The sequence below is a fragment of the Vulpes vulpes genome, chromosome 12 (assembly GCF_048418805.1).
Source record: "Vulpes vulpes isolate BD-2025 chromosome 12, VulVul3, whole genome shotgun sequence".
Taxonomy (NCBI): Eukaryota; Metazoa; Chordata; class Mammalia; order Carnivora; family Canidae; genus Vulpes; species Vulpes vulpes.
In genome coordinates, this window is record NC_132791.1 from 148,964,964 (window position 1) to 148,985,533 (window position 20,570).

Genomic DNA, 20,570 nt, shown 5'->3' on the forward strand with positions numbered 1-20,570 from the left:
ATACTTTTACACTAGTTTTTGTAAATTTTATTCTAGTAGAAATTTATAAAAATTTATTGGCATAAAAGTTCAGATATTTTCTATGATCTTTTTAAAGTCTTATGCCATCTGTAGTAGATATAAATGGTTTCATTTCTGTGGCTGGCTTGTTGTACCCTTTGTCTTGCATGAGTCTCAACAGAAGTTTGTGTGTATCTTTAGTCTTTGTAAAAGACCAAGTTGGAAAAAAAAAAAAAAGACCAAGTTGGAAGCATGTTGATCCTCACTTTTGAATGTTTATCTTCATTATTTACTGTCTTCTCTTTCCTTTGGGTTTATATTGTTCTTACCTTCTTAAAATGGATACTTAACTCACTAATTTTTATTGTTTCTTCTTTGGTACATATTACAAGCCTGTACATTTTCCTTTAACTATTGTTTTAGTTACATGTCACAGTTTGTGTGTAGCATTTTATTATTCAGTTCGAAAATATATCCAAAGTGCATTATGATTTTTTTTTTAGACTTTTAGGCTGTACATTTTTGTTTTAAAATATCTAGTCATACCTGAACAGACATTTCTCCAAAGAAGACCTACAAATGGCCAACAGACACATGAAAAAATGCTCAACATCACCTGGCATCAGAGAAATACAAATCAAAACCACAATGAGATACCACCTCACACTAGTCAGAATGGCTAAAATTAAGTCAGGAAACAACTGATGTTGGCGAGGATGCAGAGAAAGGAGAACCCTCATACACTGTTGATGGGAATGCAAGCTGGTGCAGCCATCCTGGAAAACAGTATTGGGATTTCTCAAAAAGTTAAAAATAGAGCTACACTATAACCTAGCAATTGCACTACTAGGTATTTATCCAGAGGATACAAACATAGTGATTGAAGGGGCACATGCACCCTAATGTTTATAGCAGCAATGTCCACAATAGACAAACTATGGAAAGAGCCCAGATGTCCATCAACAAATGAATGGATAAAGAAGGGATACACACACACAAACACATACACACACACACACACACACACACACACACAATGGAATATTACTGAGCCATCAGAAAGAATGAAATCTTGCTAGTTGCAATGATGTATATGGAACTAGAGAATGTTATGCTAAACAAAATAAGTCAGAGAAAGACAAATACCCTATGATTTCACTCGTGTGGAATTTAAGAAACAAAACATATAAAACATAGGGGAAGAGAATGAAAAATAAGATGAAAACAGAAGCAGGTAAACCACAAGAGACTCTTAACTATAGGAAACAAAATGAGGGTTGCTGAAGGAGAGGTAGGTGGGGGAATGGGGTAACTTGGGTGATGGTCATTGAGGAGAACACTTGGATATAATGAGCACTGGGTGTTGTATGCAACTGATCAATCACTAAACTCTGTTTTTGAAACTCGTAATACAGTATATGTTTACTAAATTGAATTTAAATAAAAATTTTAAAAAATTCTAGTCATAGGGTGGGGTGCCTGGGTGACTCAGTCAGATAAGCATCCGACTTTCGATTTTGGCTCAGGTCATGATCTGAGGGTTATGAGATCAAGCCCCATATCAGGCTCCATGCTGGCAGGGTGTGAATCCTGCTTAAGATTTGTTCTCTCCCTCTTCTCCTCATCTCCAATGTGTGTGTGTGTGTGTGTGTGTGTGTGTGTGTGTGTGTGTGTGTTTGTGTATAGCTAGGGGAAAATTTCTCATAATTCTATGCTTCTGATTTTGGCCTGATTTCATAATCAGAGAACTTTGTGTGATTCAGTTTGTTATATTTTGTGGCAATTGGTATTATGGTCTTTTGTATAGTCAGTTTTTGCAAATAGCTCATGTATTTGAAAATGCATATTCTTCGTTCTATATTTGCCCATTACACCTATTATTTAAAATTTGTTGATCTTATTGTTTAAACCTTTTTTTTCTTTACTGAATTCTGTTTCTTTATTCTAATACCCATCACAATCATGGTTTTTTAATAACTTGTCATTTTGTCAGATTTTGTTTCCTTTGAGGCCTTTGAAATATCTAATTTTAAAATATGTTTTGATGGATTGCACCTTTTATCAATATGAACTGTAATACTTTTTTTTTCCTTCAAATCTACTTTGTATATTAGTATAGTTATGGTAGATTTCTTCTGACATTACTTTTTCCATCCTTTTTTTATCAAACATTTCTTATGTTTTAAATATTTGAAACTTAAGTTTTAGATGTCTTTTATAAACACCATATAGTTAAATTTTGTATTAAATTTTTAACATTTGTCTACTTTTGTCTCACTAGAGTTTTAAAAATTCATTTAATTTAGTATAACTACATTTAATGTAAATTCAGTGTACTAAACATTTTAATTTTACTTCATATTGTTCCAACCTTTCTCTGTTTCTTGTCTCCTTTATTGTCTTCTTTTATTGTTTTTTCTTTTCATTTTTTCCTCATTCTTTTTCCTTTCTACTAGTTTGGAAGTAAGCTATACATCCTTTTTCTATTCTTTTTGTAATTGTACTACAAATCACAGTATGCTTATTTAAATTCCACTCTAATCATGACCCTTATTTCACACTGGTTAATCGAAGGCTCTCAGAACAGGTTGCCTATTTACCTTTCTCCCTACTTAAATGCTATATTCATGCATTTTTTTTATTATTATTTTTTAAAAGATTTTATTTATTTAGGGCAGCCCCGGTGGCGCAGCGGTTTAGTACCGCCTGCAGCCCGGTGCATGATCCTGGAGACCCGGGATCGAGTCCCACATCAGGCTCCCTGCATGGGGCCTGCTTCTCCCTCTGCCTGTGTCTCTGCCTCCCTCTCGCTCGCTCTGTGTCTCTCATGAATAAATAAAAAATAAAATATTTTAAAAATAAAAATAAAATAAAAGATTTTATTTATTCACGAGACACACACAGAGAAAGAGAGAGAGGCAGAGACACAGGCAGAGAGAGAAGCAGGCTCCATGCAGGGAGCCTGATGTGGGACTCGATCCTGAGTCTCCAGGATCACACCCTGGGCTGAAGGCGGCACTAAACCGCTGAGCCACCCGGGCTGCCCATATTCATGCATTTGTAATTTTACATATAATTAAACCTCAGAAAACATTGCTATTGCTTTTATGGCTATATAAATTTAATTATTATTTAGGTTTGTCTATGTTGTTCACCACTTTATTTGCTCTTCTTTCAAATTTGTGACATTTCATAAGAACTATTTTCCTTGGGATGCCTGGGTGGCTCAGTGGTTGAGTGTCTTTGGCTCAGGTCCTGATCCCGGAGTCCCAGGATCGATTCCCACATTGGACTCCTTGCCTGCTTCTCCTTCCTCTGCCTATGTCTCTGCCTCTTTCTCTCTCTCTGTGTCTTTCATGAATAAATAAATAAAATCTTTAAAAATATATTTTTCTTCTTTCTAAAATATATCCCTTTAGAATTTTCTGTGCTGTGGGGATGAACTCTGTTTCCTTGGAAAATGTCTGACCTTCATTCTTAAGGTTTTTGGTTTTGTTTTTTTCTGAAATATCTTCTGAATTTCTGGTTTCAGCATGTTAAGGGCATTGTCTCTCCTGTCTTCCATTTCCATTGCTACTCACCCCCCCCTTCTTTATGATTATTCTCCTTAAAATTGGCCTTCTGTGGTTTCACTCTGTTCCATCTAGTTTGAATTTCTCTATACTTATTCTGCTTGGCATTTTTTGGACTTCTTAAATTAGTGGGTCAGCATCTTTCTTCAGTTCTGTGAAATTCTCAACTTATTATCTGCCCAAATATGTCCTTTTCTCCATTCTCTCTCCTCTTTTTGTATTCCAACTCAACATACATTAGTCCTCTTTATTCCATCCTCTGTGTCTCTCCTCTTTGTTAACCTGTGCTTCATGCTAGGTTGTTTTTTGTGATCTGTCTTCCAGTTTATTAGTTCTCTCCATAACTGTACCTAATATTACATTAAACTAATCCATTGAGGGATGCCTGGGTGGCTCAGCAGTTGAGCACCAGCCTTCAGCCCAGGGCGTGATCCTGGAGTCCCGGGATCGAGTCCCACGTCGGGCTCCCTGCATGGAGCCTGCTTCTCTCTCTGCCTACGTCTCTGCCTCTCTCGTGTGTCTCTCATGAATAAATAAATAAAATCTTTTAAAAAAATAATCCATTGAGTTCTTAATTTGGTTATTGTGTAATATGGTTAAGTGAATTTATGTAGATGAATTCACAGCGTACCCATGAGAGGCAGTGTAACCTACAAAAGTGCTTGATCTCTTTCTAGAGCCAACAGCTTTTGCATTTGAATCTCAATCCTGTTATTTACTACAAAATACCTATATAATTGCTGTCTTGGTTTTCTTGTCTGTAGGATAGGTTAAATAATAATATTTATGTCTTTGGATGGGTGCAAGGGATAAATAAGTTCATATGCATGAAGCATTCAGTACAGTGAAGAACACAGTGTAAGCATCATGGAAGAATTGGCTGCTCTCATTATCATCATCCCAACAGCAGAGAGATTAGGGTAGTCATTGAGATCATGACCCCAACAGTTAAGTATGCTAAACTTCCCTTTGTCTTTTCCTCCCAACATCCCTTCCGCTGTTTTCTTCTTACTATTTAGTAGATTTACTTCACCAGATATCAGAATGTAGTATAATGGTGACGAGTCTAAGATTTAGTGTCTGGTTAGCCTGGACTAAAATCTCTAGCTTTTCATTTCCTTACCTGTAAACTGGAAATAACAGTAGTTAATACCATCACATAAAATCATTGTGAGCATTAAATAAGAAAAAATGATTAGCACAGTGTCTAACACATTTCACATTTTATTATGTTTTGTCATCTTCCTCATTGTTATTGTCATCCTGTATTCTTGTCTGTAAAACTGAGATGTAATAAAACTTATTTGGTAATATTGTTGGAGGACTGAATGAAATAACATATGGAAAGAGCTTAGCATGATGACTGGAACAGAGTAAGTATGGAATAAGTGGTTTTGTATACAAGTTCTTATTCTTAGTTTTTCACTGATATTTCACATACTATTTCATATACTAATGCAGACTAAAGACTGGAATCACCTCTACCTTATCTGCTCCAGCAATGGCCCTTGAGAGGAATCTGTGGTGCTCTAAACCTGAGAAACATTTTGTTGCTACTTTTATCCTTATATTGCTTTTACTGAGTGCTTTTTTCCTTTACCATATTATATCAGACATGATGAAAATATCTTAGTTTTAACAGTAGGATCTTTTAGCTTTTTGCCTTGACATTTTCTAGTAATGTTTATTTATAGTCTACTGAAAGCGCTACCATAAATTAAAACAATCTTTCAGTGCCAGAAAGATTATTAAACTTCAGGACCTTAAGTTTAAGGTTCAAGTTAGGGCAGCCCCAGTGGTGCAGTGGTTTAACGCCACCTGCAGCCCGGGGTGTGATCCTGGAGATCCAGGATCGAGTCCCATGTCGGGCTTCCTGCATGGAGCCTGCTTCTCCTTCTGCCTGTGTCTCTGCCTCTCTCTTCGCTCTCTCTGAATGAATAGATAAATCTTTTTTTTTAAAAAAGGTTCAAGTTATTCAAGTATTGTCTAAATCAGATGATTCTTTTTTTTTTTTTTAAGATTCTATTTATCTGAAAGAGAGAGCACAAGTGAGGGGAGGAGCAGAGGGAGAGCAGACTCCTCTCTGAACAGGGAGACCAAATTGATCCCAGAACCCTGAGCCAAAGGCAGACACTTAATCGACTGAACCACCGAGGTGCCCTTCAGATGGTTCTTTTGAAATACTTGCTTTTTTAAAGCAATTTTTGTTTTATTGCATTTAGAAGAAAACAACACACAACTTCCAAAAAGAAATGGCCATTGATCAGTCTGTCTCATTCTACTCTTCTTTATTTTCAGAGTGGCAGGCAACATACTACCTTTTCAGCAGAATCAAGTCGGAGCCTTTTGATCTGTCTACTTTGGGTGCTTAAAAATGCAGATGAGACGGTTCTACAGAAATGGTTTACAGATCTCTCAGTCCTACAGCTAAACCGGCTACTAGATTTGCTTTATCTCTGTGTATCTTGCTTTGAATACAAAGTAAGTGATCATTGTGCCATTGCCAAGAAGAATGGGAAAGCAAACCTCACATGGAAAAGGAAGACGAAAATTTCCTCAATGCCTCTTCTTTTCTAATGTTTAAATTTTAGGGAAAGAAAGTGTTTGAAAGAATGAATAGTTTGACCTTTAAGAAATCAAAAGACATGAGAGCCAAGCTTGAAGAAGCTATTCTTGGGAGCATAGGTGCTAGGCAAGAAATGGTTCGCCGAAGCCGAGGACAGCTTGGTATGTACACAATATCTTCTCCTTCTGGTGAGAATTTTTTCAGTTTCCTTGAATTATATATTATAGTGATCATTGTTGCAAATCTTCCAGGATTCTACACTTTTTAAAAAGTTTTAGAGAGGAAGAAGGGGTAAGGAGCAGAGGGAGGATAGAATCTTAAGCAGGCTCCACACATGGAGCCTGACATGGGGCTCGATTTCACAAGTCTGAGATCGTGACCTGAGATGAAATCAAGTGTTGGATGCTTAACCGATTGAATCACCTAGGCACCCCTTAAATAGTGTTTTAAATGAAACTGAATTAACTAGAGTAACCACTTCTCTGTAGGAATTCAAGTTAGAATTCTAAGTAGAGTGAACATATTTCCTGATTTGTTCTAAATAGTCCAGTTTATTCCTTTTGCCCTTGTGTGATTATTAAAAGTGTTCCCCCATTTATTTATTTATTTATTTATTTATTTATTTATTTATTTTTAAAGATTTTATTTATTCATTCATGACAGACATAGAGAGAAGCAGAGACACAGGCAGAGGGAGAAGTAGGCTCCACACAGGGACCCTGACGTGAGACTCGATCCTGGGACTTCAGGATGACGCCCTGGGCCGAAGGCAGGCGCTAAACCGCTGAGCCACCCAGGGATCACCCCTGCCTTTTTAGACTTTTAAATAACAGTTGTAGGTTCAAAGCAAAATTGAGCTAAGAGTACAGAGATTTCTTGTATACTCCCTAGCACACATACATTGCCTTCCCCATTATCATCATCCCCCACCAGAGTGGTACACCTGTTCTAATTGGTACTGAACCTTCACTGACACATCATTATCACCCAAAGTCCATAGTTGACATTAGAGTTCAGTCTTAGCGTCTGCATCACTTTTTACTCTTAAAAGTTTCCTGTTTGGCACAATGAATTAATATACCCTGTATTTAAGGGAATATTGTCCATCAGACTTTAATACAGGGAGAAAAAAAACATACAGGGAGAGAAACAGGTTAATAGCATTTGAGGCATTGTTTCTAATTCCATATACTGCTACCCATTAGCTGTAGAACCTTGGCCAAGGCACTTAATCTCACTTTCCTTTTCTTCATCCATTTGTGATTGTTTTGAGAACTTAGAAGGTAGTTTAACTAACTGATTTTATTGTCTTTGTAGCAACTGTAAACATTTTTTAAATTGTAAAGTGATAATTCGTGTTGCTGAGAGCTCACTGGCTTCATCATCTGTGTATATGATGGATGCTAATAGTTCAATATATGTTTGATGCACATTTATATGAATGTTTTTAATGTTTTCCAATAGGCCACAAATACAATAATCATTTATCTATGTAAACTTCAGTATCTTTTATATGCTGTACAGTATGTTTGGAATTTCATAATAATACAAAACCTTTGCCTTTGTAATTAAGAGCACCATTTTTCTTCACTTTTGGTTATATACAGTCCACATTATACTTATGGATTTTCTTTTAACTCCTTTATTGCATACAAGCACCCTCTTAAAAAGTATGAAAATGAACTTTTATTTAGGTCATTTAATTATCACTAAAATCTAATGAATGATCATCCTCACCTTTAAGTAATAGAAAATAAAACTAAAAAAAAAAAAAAAGAAAAGAAAACTCACCAGAGGTAAATAACTTGCATAAGATTATAAACTAAGTGACAGACCATGCTCTTTTGACTTTCAGGGTGGTTCTGTATATTATACCACAACTCCTTCTAAGATTTCGTGTTGAAGAGAGTGGAACTGTTATCAGTGTGTTACGTTTTTAAGCCTGTGGCCTTAGGACAGCTATCTTTGAATATAGGAATTGAAGTTCTGTAGGTCGAATCTGAAATAAATAAGTTAATAAACTTATAGATACAGAGAACAGATAGGTGCCCTAGTATGGGGGTAAGGGTGGGCAGAGTGGATGGAGGAGGTCAAGAGGTACAGACTTGCAGTTATAAAACACACAGGTATACTAGGGAGATAATGTACAGCATGGTGACTGCATTTCATACTGCATGGTATATTTGGAAGTTACTAAGAGAGTATGTCTTAAGTTTTCATCATAAGAAAAAATTATAATATGTGGTAATGGATGTTAACTAGATTTATAGTAGTGATCATTTCATAATGTATATATGTATTGAATCATATTGTGTGCCTGAAACTAATATAATGTTATATGTCAGTTATATCTTTTTTTTAATTTAGAAATTGAAGTTCTTAGAAAAATTAAGCCTTTGTAATTCTTATTTACATTTGGACATATAATGTGTATATATACATATTATATATATGTGCACACATATATATGCATATGTATATATATGTGCATATATATATGTATAGCTAGTATATGTATAGTTATATTCTTAACTAAGAGGTGAAAGACAATTTCTTGGGGGAAAGAAATTATTGTTAAAAATGTAAATAGAGGGCAGCCCAGGTGGGGGGCTAGTGCCACCTCCAGCCCAGAGCTTGATCTTGGAGACCCCAGATCAAGTCCCATGTCAGGCTCCTGGCATGAAGCCTGCTTCTCCCTCTGCCTGTGTCTCTGCCTCTCTCTCTCTCTCTCTCTCTGTCTCTCTCATGAATAAATAAATAAAATCTTTTAAAAAAATATAAGTAGATCTCAGATATCAGATTTGTTAACTGTGTAAGTATAGGAATATCTTTTCTTTTGCAAAATTTTTTAAAGATAGAAATTTCACAATGAAAAAAGAGAAATAAGGGAAGGGAGAGAAAGCAGAAGAAATATTCCAGACATGTCCTTTATGGTGTGGCAAGTTTGTTTCTCATTACTTTTTAAATTTCCATTTGAACTCTGAATTTTTTTCCATCCTCCCAACCAATTTAAAGTCTCGGGTTTTTCAAAAAGGAGCAGTCATTTTCTAGTTGAAAGTCTGAAACCATGACTGATTCCGTCATTTAAGTGTATATCTCTCCACAATTCTCAATGCCTTTTTCATTTCTGCTGGATTTGAATGAACCACTTCTGTTGCTGCTACCCTTTGTAGGAGCCCCCCCACATTCAGGCTGCTTTCCATCCCAGAAACCTTGGGAGAAAGCTCCCATCTTGTCCTGCTTTCTGTGGACCAGAGGAAGTATTTGCTTTAGGATTCTTTCTTATTTTATTTATATATTCAACAAAAACTTGTTAACTTTCAGTATTGCCAGTCACATTGTCAGTCCCAGAACATCAAGGGGTGGACAAAATAGGCATAATCTCCATTCTTAAGTAGCTTATATTCTTGTGATCATAAGTGCTATGGGAGAGAAATATAGCCAATTAAGAGGATAGAAAGTGTTGGAGAGGGGTCCCTGGGTGGCTCACTCATCTGCCTTCAGTGCAGGTCATGATCTCGGGGTCCTGGGATTGAGCCCCGAGTCAGGCTCCCTGCTCAGTGGGGATCCTGCTTCTCCTTCTCTTTCTGTCCCTCTTCCCTACTCCTATCTTATCTCCCTCTCCCTCTCCCTCTCCCTTTCCCTCTCCCTCTTCCCTACTCCTGTCTCTTCTCCCTCTCCCTCTCCCTCTTCCCCACTCCTATCTCCCTCTTCCCCTTCCCTACTCCTATCTCCCTCTCCCTCTTCCCTACTCCTATCTCCCTCTCCCTCTTCCTCTTCCCTACTCCTATGTCCCTCTCCCTCTCCCTTTTCTTCTTCCTCTTCCCTACTCCTATCTCTCTCTCCCTCTCCCTCTTCCCTACTCCTATCTCCCTCTCCCTCTCCCTCTTCCCTACTCCTATCTCCCTCTCCCTCTCCCTCTCCCTTTCTTTCTCTCACTCAAATAAAATAAAAATAAGAATCTTTTTTTAAAAAGAAGTGGCGGGCAGCCCAGGTGGCTCAGCGGTTTAGCGCCGCCTTCAGCCCAGGGCCTGATCCTGGAGACCCAGGATCATCAAGTCCCACATCAGGCTCCCTGCATGGAGTCTGCTTCTTCTTCTGCCTGTTCTTTGCCTCTCTCTTTCTCTCTCTGTCTCGTGAATAAATAAATAAAATCTTTAAAAAAAATAAAAAGAAGTGTTGGAATGTTGAGGAAGACCTTTCTGTGGAGGTAATGAATGACTGACCAGTGAAAATTTGTGGGAGAACAATTACATAAGAGGAACAACAACCATTGCAGAGGTTCTAAATCAGGAGCATATATAGGGAGAGTGTATATGCAGAGAACACACACAAAGTAAAGTCTTATCACATAGGGCCTATTAAACTATGGTTTAGGTTTTGAGAAAATCAGTGTTAGAAAGTTTGCTTACATAAAAGGATGTTTGTTTTTTAATATTACATGTAACAAATGTTATTTCTTCTATAACTATTAAACAAAAAGTTTTAATAAACAGTTACTATTGTTTTTTCCACTTGTACTGAGGATAAAATGGGATTTGTAAAGTTAACATTGTGCAGTATTTCTTATATACTTGCAAATATTCGTATAGGTGGTCCAAATGAAATAAAATTTTAAAAATGGTTTTGAAATTTATTTGACAGAGAGAAGCCCATCTGGAAGTGCCTTTGGAAGTCAAGAAAATCTGAGATGGAGAAAGGATATGACTCACTGGCGTCAAAATACTGAGAAGCTTGACAAGTAATATAATCTTCTGTTTTATGTTACTGATGGGCTTGTTAGATTTCAAATGCAGGAGGAAAATCTCTAATTTTAGTGTTATTTTATAATAGGTATTCAAATCTTAGACAAGAAAATAGTTATATTTCATTTTTAATTTTTAAATTAAAAAAGATTTGGAGAAGGGGCACCTGGGTGGGCTCAGGGTCTGTCTTGGATCAGGTCATGATCCCGAGGTCCTGGGATTGAGTAAGTCCTGCATCGGGTTCTTGCATAGGGAGCCTGTTTCTCCATCTGCCTATATTTTTGCCTCTCTCTGTGTCTCTCATGAATGAATAAATAAAAAGTTTTGTAAAGTTTTGGGGAAAGAATTTTTCATGTAGAAATTTGTTTCCAACAATTGTTTCTAAATATCCACCTTAGAAATATATTCTGCAACAATTTTTTAAAAATATCTTGGAGATCCCGCTGATCTAAATATTTCCAGTTCACCAACAATTAGAAATCTAATCTTTGCCCTCTTGGAGCTTAAAATATAATATAGACAAAGCACCTGAGATCATAATCTGAGCCAAAATCAAGATTCAGGTGCTCAACCAACTGACCACCCAGGTGCCCTGTGCCCCTGGATTACAGACTTCTTGCTGTGTGCTTGTATGATGGAAGGACAAGCAAATTCCCTGGGCCTCTTTCATAAAGGCACTAATCACATTCAAGAGGCTCTACCCTGATGACTTCATCCATCACCCTCCACAGGCCCCACCTGCAAATACCATTATCTTGGGCATTAGATTTTCAACCTAGGAATTTTGCAGGACCCAAATCTTCAGACCATAGGAGGTATTGAATACAATATAAACATTTAACACTTGTTAAGCTTTAAATATGTCCACTTTTCTCTCCTCTTTGTCTATTTCTGTGATTATTTTTCCAGGTGTGTTTTGTTTTTTAGAAAGCACAAAACAGTGGGATACTATACTGTTAGTATATCACTTTCATTATTTTCTCCCAAGATTTCATTTGTTTATTCATGAGAGACAGACAGAGAGAGAGACATAGGTAGAGGGAGAAACAGGTTCCCTATGGGGAGCCTGATGTGGGACTCCATCCCGGGAACTCAGGATCACACAGAGCCAAAGGCAGACACTCAACCACTGAGCCACCTAGGTGTCCCAGTATATCACTTCTTTTGCATTTGTATAATGTACTTTCTCTGCATTTCTCTGTGTTTTAAGGAAGTCTTTTTTTTTTATTCTTTTTTGTTTGTTTATTTATTTATTTATTTTTAAATTCTTTTTTGTTTAAGCTGTCATGTTATTGTCATGTTTCTTTACAAAATTTTCCTGTTTGATCTTTATATATGTATTTCCCAATTTGATTCTATGTTGTATTTTCTCAGATTTCGTTTAGAAGATATAAATTCATGAACTGTTCTATTAAGAGGTGGTAATAAAGATTCAGAGGCTGGAACATCCAGAAACTTTGAAAACTTAGCATTTTATATGTTCTTTTAATTCTACCTTGATTTATGTGTTTGTCTATGTCAATATAGTTTCTATGTATTGCCAGTAAACAAATATCAGTTTTACCCTTTAAAAACCACTTTATTGCATCAGCTTGCTTTATTTCTAATGAGTGATTCAGTCCAGAGTTTTCAGGGAAGAGTTAAATTGTTCCTGTATCAAAAATTTTGTAGCAGGGATCCCTGGGTGGCGCAGCGGTTTAGTGCCTGCCTTTGGCCCAGGGCGCGATCCTGGAGACTCGGCATCGAGTCCCACGTCGGGCTCCAGGTGCATGGAGCCTGCTTCTCCCTCTGCCTGTGTCTCTGCCTCTCTCTCTCTCTCTCTCTCTCTCTGTGACTATCATAAATTAAAAAAAAAAAAAATTTGTAGCAAAGTTTTTTGTACTTTTGATACAAAAATATTGAGTATTTAGATAATAATTTTGAAAAAATAAGTACTTTTTTCTTAAATAATAAAATTGAAAATCCTTGAAATGGCATGTCGAACACTAAACATTTTGAGTATTGCTTTACATGAAGCAGTCCTAAATACAAACCCACATAGCACCACCTAGTGTCTGTGCCATTCAGAATAAAACAATGTGCTCGTGTGTTTGCTACATCTTTGAAAGTTAAACATTTATGCTTTCAGTGGTATTGTGGAACTCTGTAATGGGGTGAAAAAATCTGTACTGACATAGTTGACAAAGTGAAGGGTAAAAGAAAACACTTCTTGATGTATGAAATATTACCTTATATCCTCTTATAATTTTTCTTTCAAGCAAATATTGTAAAATGGTTTTAAGGTTTTTTTTTTTCCTATGTATCTTTAAGTCTTTTTTAAATAGTGGTTCTGTTGGCCCTTTTAAAAGGTAAATGTATTTTCTTAAAATATTTTATATTAGATCAAGAGCAGAGATTGAGCATGAAGCACTGATTGATGGAAATCTGGCTACTGAAGCAAACCTAATCATTTTGGATACATTAGAGATTGTTGTCCAGGTAAAAACACAAACAAGGAATTTAAAGAATAGATTTGGTAAATTGGGATTTGCAAAAAGTATTAATTGAGCTGTACAATTAGATTTAAATATCGGTAGTTCATAAAAATTTTATCTTTCTTTTTTCTCACTTAAATCCTATTCATTCTTTTTTCCCATTCTTCCCTTATTCAAAACCTGCTCAGCTTCTTTTCCCTGAAGTCCTAGACTTTATGTTGTCCTTTTCCTATTTCTTAAAAACTATTTTCTTATATTCAGTCTCACTAACCAAATTGCAGGTACTTCTCCATTTTATTCATCTATTTTTAAATTGCAGACAGTTTCTGTAACAGAATCCAAAGAAAGCATCCTTGGTGGGGTACTGAAAGTCCTACTACATAGCATGGCCTGTAACCAAAGTGCAGTTTATCTACAGCACTGTTTTGCTACCCAGAGAGCCCTGGTTTCAAAGGTAGGTCATTTTTGTGCATGCAATCTTGCCAGACTTTGCTTTTCTCTATGTTGTCTAAGATCATTCAACACACTTGTTGGTTAATAGAAAATTTTAGTAATAACCTATGACCCATGATTCCCCTTTGCCTCTTTCATGCTGTTTGCCCTTTGTAAATTCTTTCTTATTTGGATCACCTTTAACCAGTTTCAGGTTTAAAAAACTACTTTTGTTGTGGAGAAGGGACTGAAATCAATAACTAATTTTAAATATGGGGCTTTCCTTGTTTTCTTTCTCTTGTTCTGTTTCTTATTAGTTTGATTTGTTAGAGAATTTAAGGTATAAGTAATTCATTCCATTGGTATTAACTTACCCCATGATGAATGGAAAAGAAGATAGTTTTGTTTGTTCAACTCCTTCAGATATTTATTTCCGATGTTTATTTTCCCTAGGAAATAGGGCATACTCTTAAATCTTAAAGGTATCTATTTTATCATAGCCATCTAATAATATGGAATACAGAGCTGTTGGAGGTTTAACCAATGAGAATTACTTTTATATACCAATTTATAATAAAAACATTGCAGAATTATCACATATTAGTAACCATATTGTTTTGTGCATAGTAGCCAATCTCAGAGTCCTGCAGTCCCATGTAGATAATACTATTAGGCCCATTTTATAGCTGAGAAAACTTGTCCAGCATCACACTCCTAGCTAGTAAGTGACATAATCAGTATTCAAATCCAAACTATTTGGCTCTGTGGTCCACATTACTAAGCATTAGCAAATATTGCTTAACTTTTTTAAAACTGGGTATACTAAAAAATCTCTAGTTCAGGCTGTATTAACATATCTCTGGAACTTTGCATAAATCCAGTGTTGATGTTGTTTTGATGTTGCTTTGTCTTTTACAGTTCCCTGAACTTTTGTTTGAAGAAGAAACAGAGCAGTGTGCAGACTTATGCCTCCGGCTTCTCCGACACTGTAGCAGCAGTATTAGTACAATTCGGTCACATGCTAGCGCTTCCCTATACCTACTTATGAGACAGAACTTTGAGATTGGGAATGTAAGTGTTTATTTCTGGATTCATAATGAAATGTAACTTCTGCAGATATCTAGTAAATGTGGTTTGGGGAGCGTGGAATTTTCTAATGTATTTGGAGTCCAGACTTTTTTAATATTTCTTACTCTGTGGATATCTTACAAAAATAAAAATCCAAATCTCCAATTTTGCTTTCTCTACTAAAAATAAATAGTAGTACAACTTAAAATATAAATGTATCTTGAACTTTTGGAAAATTAGCATCATTAAGTAAAATGAAAATACTAATAAAGAAATTAAAAGTTTAAATATCTTGGCTTGATATTTTATGATTACATGCCAGTCTGAATAACTCCATGTTTTCATTAAAATGTTTTATTTGATAATATATTCACGTGTTGTATTTTTTTCTAACTTTGAGTCAAGTGTGTAATTCATTTATTATTACTTAGGTAAGTATTTAAGGCCTAGGATCATCCTTTGAGCACTGCTTTGGTATCTCCTTGGTTCTTATATATAGTGTTTTTCAATATTCTTTTATAGATATTTTGTAGTTTCAGGGGTTTTTTTTGTTTGGTTGGGTTTTTTTTAAGATTTTTTTTTTTTTAATTTATTCATGACAGACAGACAGTGAGTCAGAGACACAGGCAGAGGGAGAAGCAGGCTCCCTGCAGGGAACCCGATGTGGGACTCAATCCTGGGTCTCCAGAATCACACCCTGGGCGAAAGGTGGCACTAAACCACTGGGCCACCGGGGCTGCCCTCAGTTTGTATTTTTAATCCAAAGAATTGATGGTCTTTTTTTTTTTTTAAGTTTGGATGTTAATTTTTAGTACTATTTCAATGTGACTATACAGTGTAGACACCATGTTTCTTTTTTGTACTATGGATGTGTAGTATTGCACAAGCACTTAAAAAGAAAGAGTGTTCTTTATTTCAGAGTATTAAGTTAAATATACCTTATTAATTACATTATTTTGGTCTACTTGGTGGACTGAAGGAGGTGATCTAAAACCTACACATCATTTATTTCTCTTCTAACTCTTATTTGGTAAATTGATATTCATAACTATTATTTCTTTTGTTACTTCTTTTATTTGTTTATTTATTTTGCTTCAATCATTTTTTACTGGCTAAAAATATTGTCCTTTAGTTGTTTGCTCAAGACAGTTCTTAGGAATAACATATGTCAAGTTCTTGATTGTTCAGTGTCTTCTGTACTAAAAGGATGGCAAAGATAGTTATGAAATTTTTTGCCTGAGACTTTGAATGAAAAAAAGGGGAGTGAGAAAAATCAGTAAAACATACCAGATAAAGAACACTTAATAGAAAAAAGAAAAAAAGATATTTGAATACCATTTTCTTCTGGCTTTAAATAAGGAGATATCTGAAGATAGCCAGATATTTTCTTCCCTTTTATTTTATTTTATTTTATTTTATTTTTTTAATAAATTAATTTTTTATTGGTGTTCAATTTACCAACATACAGAATAACACCCCCAACATACAGAATAACACCCCCAACATACAGAATAATACCCATTTTCTTCCCTTGTAAATAGCTTTTCACCTCCCAGTTGCTCAAGCGAGTCTCTTTAATTTAAAATTAAATATCTTTTCTAGAATGTGTCTTAGTATTTCCCAATTTTTGTTAATTTTCTCAGGCACGTTATTTCTACTTTCAGTTTATTTCGAAAAGTTTTCTTGAATATAAAATTGAATATTTTCTTTCAGAATTTGGGAGTTTTCTCCTAGGTACCAGTTATACATATGTTAGATCTGTTTTGCTTTACTTTTTTTGTTTTGTTTAACTTTACTTTTTGCCTGTCATTTTCTCTTTTCCTTTTTAACGCTTTTCAATTTCCATTTATTGTGGCTCTTTTTCTCAGAATTTCTCTGACCTATATACCTTATGGGCTCTCCATGACATCCTTCCTTTCTGGTTTTCTTTTTTTTTTTTTTTTTTAAGATTTTATTTATTTACTCATGAGAGACACACAGAGAGAGAGAGAGAGAGAGAGATGCAGAGACACAGGCAGAGGGAGAAGTAGGCTCTCTCTGGGGAGCCTGATGCAGGATTCAATCCTGGGACCCCAGAATCATGCCCTGAGCTGAAGGCAGATGCTCAACCACTGAGCCACCCAGGCGTCCCACATCCTTTCTTTTTTTTCCCCAATTTTCTTTTTTCCTATTTTGTTTTAAGTAGCTAACACTCTTATGTAAACTCCTATATTATGTCTTCTCTTTCTGATTTGTGTTCTTTCCTTGAGTTTATTTCTTCCTTTTCCTTTCTAAAGTGCATACATTTTTTTTTAATTTAAGGCAGAGCATTTCATTAAAATTTTCATCTGTTTCATGGCAACATTTTTATATTAAGTGTTTTTCATCTGGTGAGTTTCTCTAATTTTCACTTTTTTATTACTCAATGTAGAAGAAATTAGATTGTCTTGGCCCAGGTATTTGTAGGAAGTTCCTTCAGAAATGTATTTCTCATGGGATTTTGCTATTGTGAACACATCTTGCCTAACTTCCTGAAATTTCTGGTCAATCTATTTCTATCCAGTCTTCCCAGGTTTTTAGCTCGTTTTGTTTTTAAGACAAATAGCTTTATCACTTCAAAGTGAGTCTTCTATCTGAAAGAAGGTTTTTCCCCACATTATTTCTGAAATCTGTGCCCTTAGTATCCCTCACTATTTGCTTTCTTTTCTTTGCCTTCTTTTGAAACTATCTTAGCTTGTCTTGGCAATCTTTCTGCATTTTTCTAATATATGGATTATATCAGACTCATTCGCTAAAAATAAAATTTGTGGATTTTATTCCTATTCATCTTTCATTTTTGTGTAAAATCCAGAAATAGGAAATTGCTGTTTTACACTATCCCTTTTTAACTGGAAGCCAAGTCCTCTTTTCTTAATTGAGAACTGAAGAATCCAATTATTCTATTGATCTTATTTAGTTTTTGAAATTGTCTCTAAAATTCGACTACATAGTTTTCTTTGATACAGCTTCTGTTGTTTTATGAAAGCTTTATATAATAGGATAAAAATAGGCAATTTGCCCTTTTAGTGTCAGATATTACCTCTAATAAGCAATAGTTAATTTAAAACTGGCAGTGATTTATGCAGTTTATGCATTTGACAGATATTGGAACAAAGTATTGAATTGTGTTCTAGGTACTGTAGTAGGGATTGGACACACATAGATAAAAGGACAGTCCTTTTAGCTTAACCTCTAGTAGGATAAGAAATAAACAGTGCTCATCTGTGAACAGCTAATGTTCATCCAATTATAGTAAGAAGTACCTTTTTGTGGTGAGTATTATATAAATTCATATTAAGTAAAACACTTATAACAGTAACTGGAACTGAGCAAATGCTGAATAATGTTTGCTGTTGCTAATGTAATGAGAGATAAGCACAAAGGAAAAAATGATTTATGCTCTCAGAGATGGGTTTTCAGAAAGAGAAGATATTTGAACTAAAGATGAAGAATTGCCCAATCAGAATGATAAATAGGTGGATAGCACTTGGTAGGTAAAGAAAATGGCACATGCATAATTAAAAAGGCATGAAGACAAGAGAAGGAAACAGAAATATACTATTTTAGCACTTCAGGATGTTATTATGGCTGAAAGAGAGACTAGTAAGGGATAAAGTTGTAACTGAAAAGGCCTAGACTAAGGTATCCTAGGGCAGATACTTGTTTTAGTACTGTCCTTTCAATTCCCACTATGTTGTTTGATATATTTACAGAGTCAAATACTTGAATTTTATCCTCAAGGCTGTGGTTAGCCATTGGAATGTTTTAAGGAGAGCAGTGATGTATTCAGACTTGCAAAATTTACACACATTTCCCTCATACAATGTGGAAAATAAACTTGGGTTATGAGCAGAAAGGCTGTAAGATCAATTAAGAAGTAATTACAGTAATCCAAGTAAAATTTGGTAAGGTTGTAAGCTATAGTGATGGCCTTTGGAATGGAGAAGGACCAAACTGGAACAGATTAGGGTAGAGTGTGGACTAGATCTATGGTATGGATAAGGAAAGGGGAGAGTGACGAAGGGATGAATACTAGTTTTTTTGGGGGGTGGGGGGATTGGCCTAAGTGACTACAAGAATAGTAGTGCCATTTGTTTAATCAATAGGAAAAGAAGGTATATTAGAAATGTTAAAATTGGGGTGCCCATGAAATCCAGATGGAGCCATCTAGTAAAATATGATGGCCTGGAGCTCTAGAGAGAAATATGAGCTGAATACATAGACATGTATCCATACTAACTGAAAGAAAAGAAATAATGAGGCTGTTTAGAATGCCAAGTGAAGAGGTTTCTTGATAGAATTTTTGGGAACCATTGGTATGTAACAAGGACAACCAAAAAAAGTGGATATATTTAGGAAAATCATAAAATGGTAGCAGAGTGGGTAAAGCAGGAAATTTTCAAGGGAAAAGGTAACCAATACATTTAAATATACAGAAATGTTAAGTAGAATATTGATCAGAAAGTATCTTGAGTTTGGCATATCCTAGGTTATCCCTGGTTAACCAATTAAAAGTGTTTTCATAGTGGAAAATGGTGGGACAGAAATGAATTTATACTGAAAAAGGAAGAATGTAAACCACTTCTAAGCATCACTCCAAAGATTCTGCTTTAAGATACTTTATGCGTGATGTATATTAAATTACTTTCATCATGGTAATGGACCTAATGAAATGGGCTAGAGTTTAAAGACGGCATCTACCACTTAGGAATTCTGTGATGTTGGTCAAGCTCTATAACCTCATGTGTAAACATGATGTTATTATTAATAATATATACCTCAAAACAGATTAATGTAAAGTCCTACACACAACTTCTAATTCAATACTAATACATGGCTTTTTTTTTGTAGCATATTTTTCTTAGCAAAATTCTGTTTTATGTCTTATAATAAGGTTTTAAAATTTGATCTTATATGCATATTTCATTACTTTTTAAAAAATATCTGCTTGGGATGGTGTTTCTCTTTTTAAACTAAACTTTTCATTTAGCAAGTAAAAAAAAGTAGACTTTTGGGGCAGCCTGGGCAGCTCAGCAGTTTAGTGCTGTCTTCAGCCCAGAGCTTGATCCTGGAGACCCAGGATCAAGTCCCACGTTGGGCTCCCTGCATGGAGCCTGCTTCTCCCTCTGCCTGTGTCTCTGCCTCTCTCTCCTTCTCTCTCTCTCACCCTCTCTCTCTCTCTCTCTCTCTCTGTATCTGTCATGAATAAATAAATAAAATCTTTAAAAAAAAAGACTTTTTAAAGTTTTTCTGTATTAAATGCTGACCTGACAATTTCTCTGTTACAGAACTTTGCTAGAGTTAAAATGCAGGTAACCATGTCACTGTCATCCTTGGTGGGCACATCTCAAAATTTTAATGAGGAATTCTTAAGACGTTCTCTAAAGACCATATTGACATATGCTGAAGAAGATTTGGAATTGAGGGAAACAACATTTCCTGATCAGGTCAGAAATGTGACTTCCTAGATCATTAATTGAAATAGGATTATAAATAGGCACTTTACAAATTGTTAATTCAAACTTTGGTTTTTACTGGAGGAACCTATATATTTTTTTCAGTCCATGTATCATATGCCATAGATGGGGTGAAGATATTAACCTAGGAAAGGTTAATATCTTTGGTATGTAATTCTGTGAATTTGTGACAAGTAAAACAAATAGTAGACCCAGGCAGTATAAACAAATAGGAAGCC

General features: G+C 35.4%; 1 protein-coding gene across 16 annotated transcripts in view; it reads left to right on the plus strand.

The window, feature by feature from the left end:
• The window catches only part of DOCK7 (dedicator of cytokinesis 7), a 218,785-nt gene that overhangs the window by 162,626 nt on the left and 35,589 nt on the right, over window positions 1-20,570 (plus strand). For 8 of the 16 annotated variants that reach the window (XR_011995971.1, XM_072730737.1, XM_072730738.1 and 5 more), the window contains 7 exons: window positions 5,871-6,053; window positions 6,164-6,326; window positions 10,783-10,879; window positions 13,265-13,361; window positions 13,677-13,811; window positions 14,708-14,860; window positions 20,164-20,322. Coding sequence is in view for 14 of the 16 variants with exons in the window: in XM_072730737.1 (XP_072586838.1) it covers window positions 5,871-6,053; window positions 6,164-6,326; window positions 10,783-10,879; window positions 13,265-13,361; window positions 13,677-13,811; window positions 14,708-14,860; window positions 20,164-20,322 (987 nt within the window). In the remaining 2 variants the exon portion in view is untranslated. Of the gene's footprint in view, window positions 1-5,870; window positions 6,054-6,163; window positions 6,327-10,782; window positions 11,124-11,933; window positions 12,744-13,264; window positions 13,362-13,676; window positions 13,812-14,707; window positions 14,861-20,163; window positions 20,323-20,570 lie in introns of those variants that run through there. The other 8 variants (XM_026006949.2, XM_026006948.2, XM_072730746.1 and 5 more) reach the window with 2 other exon arrangements.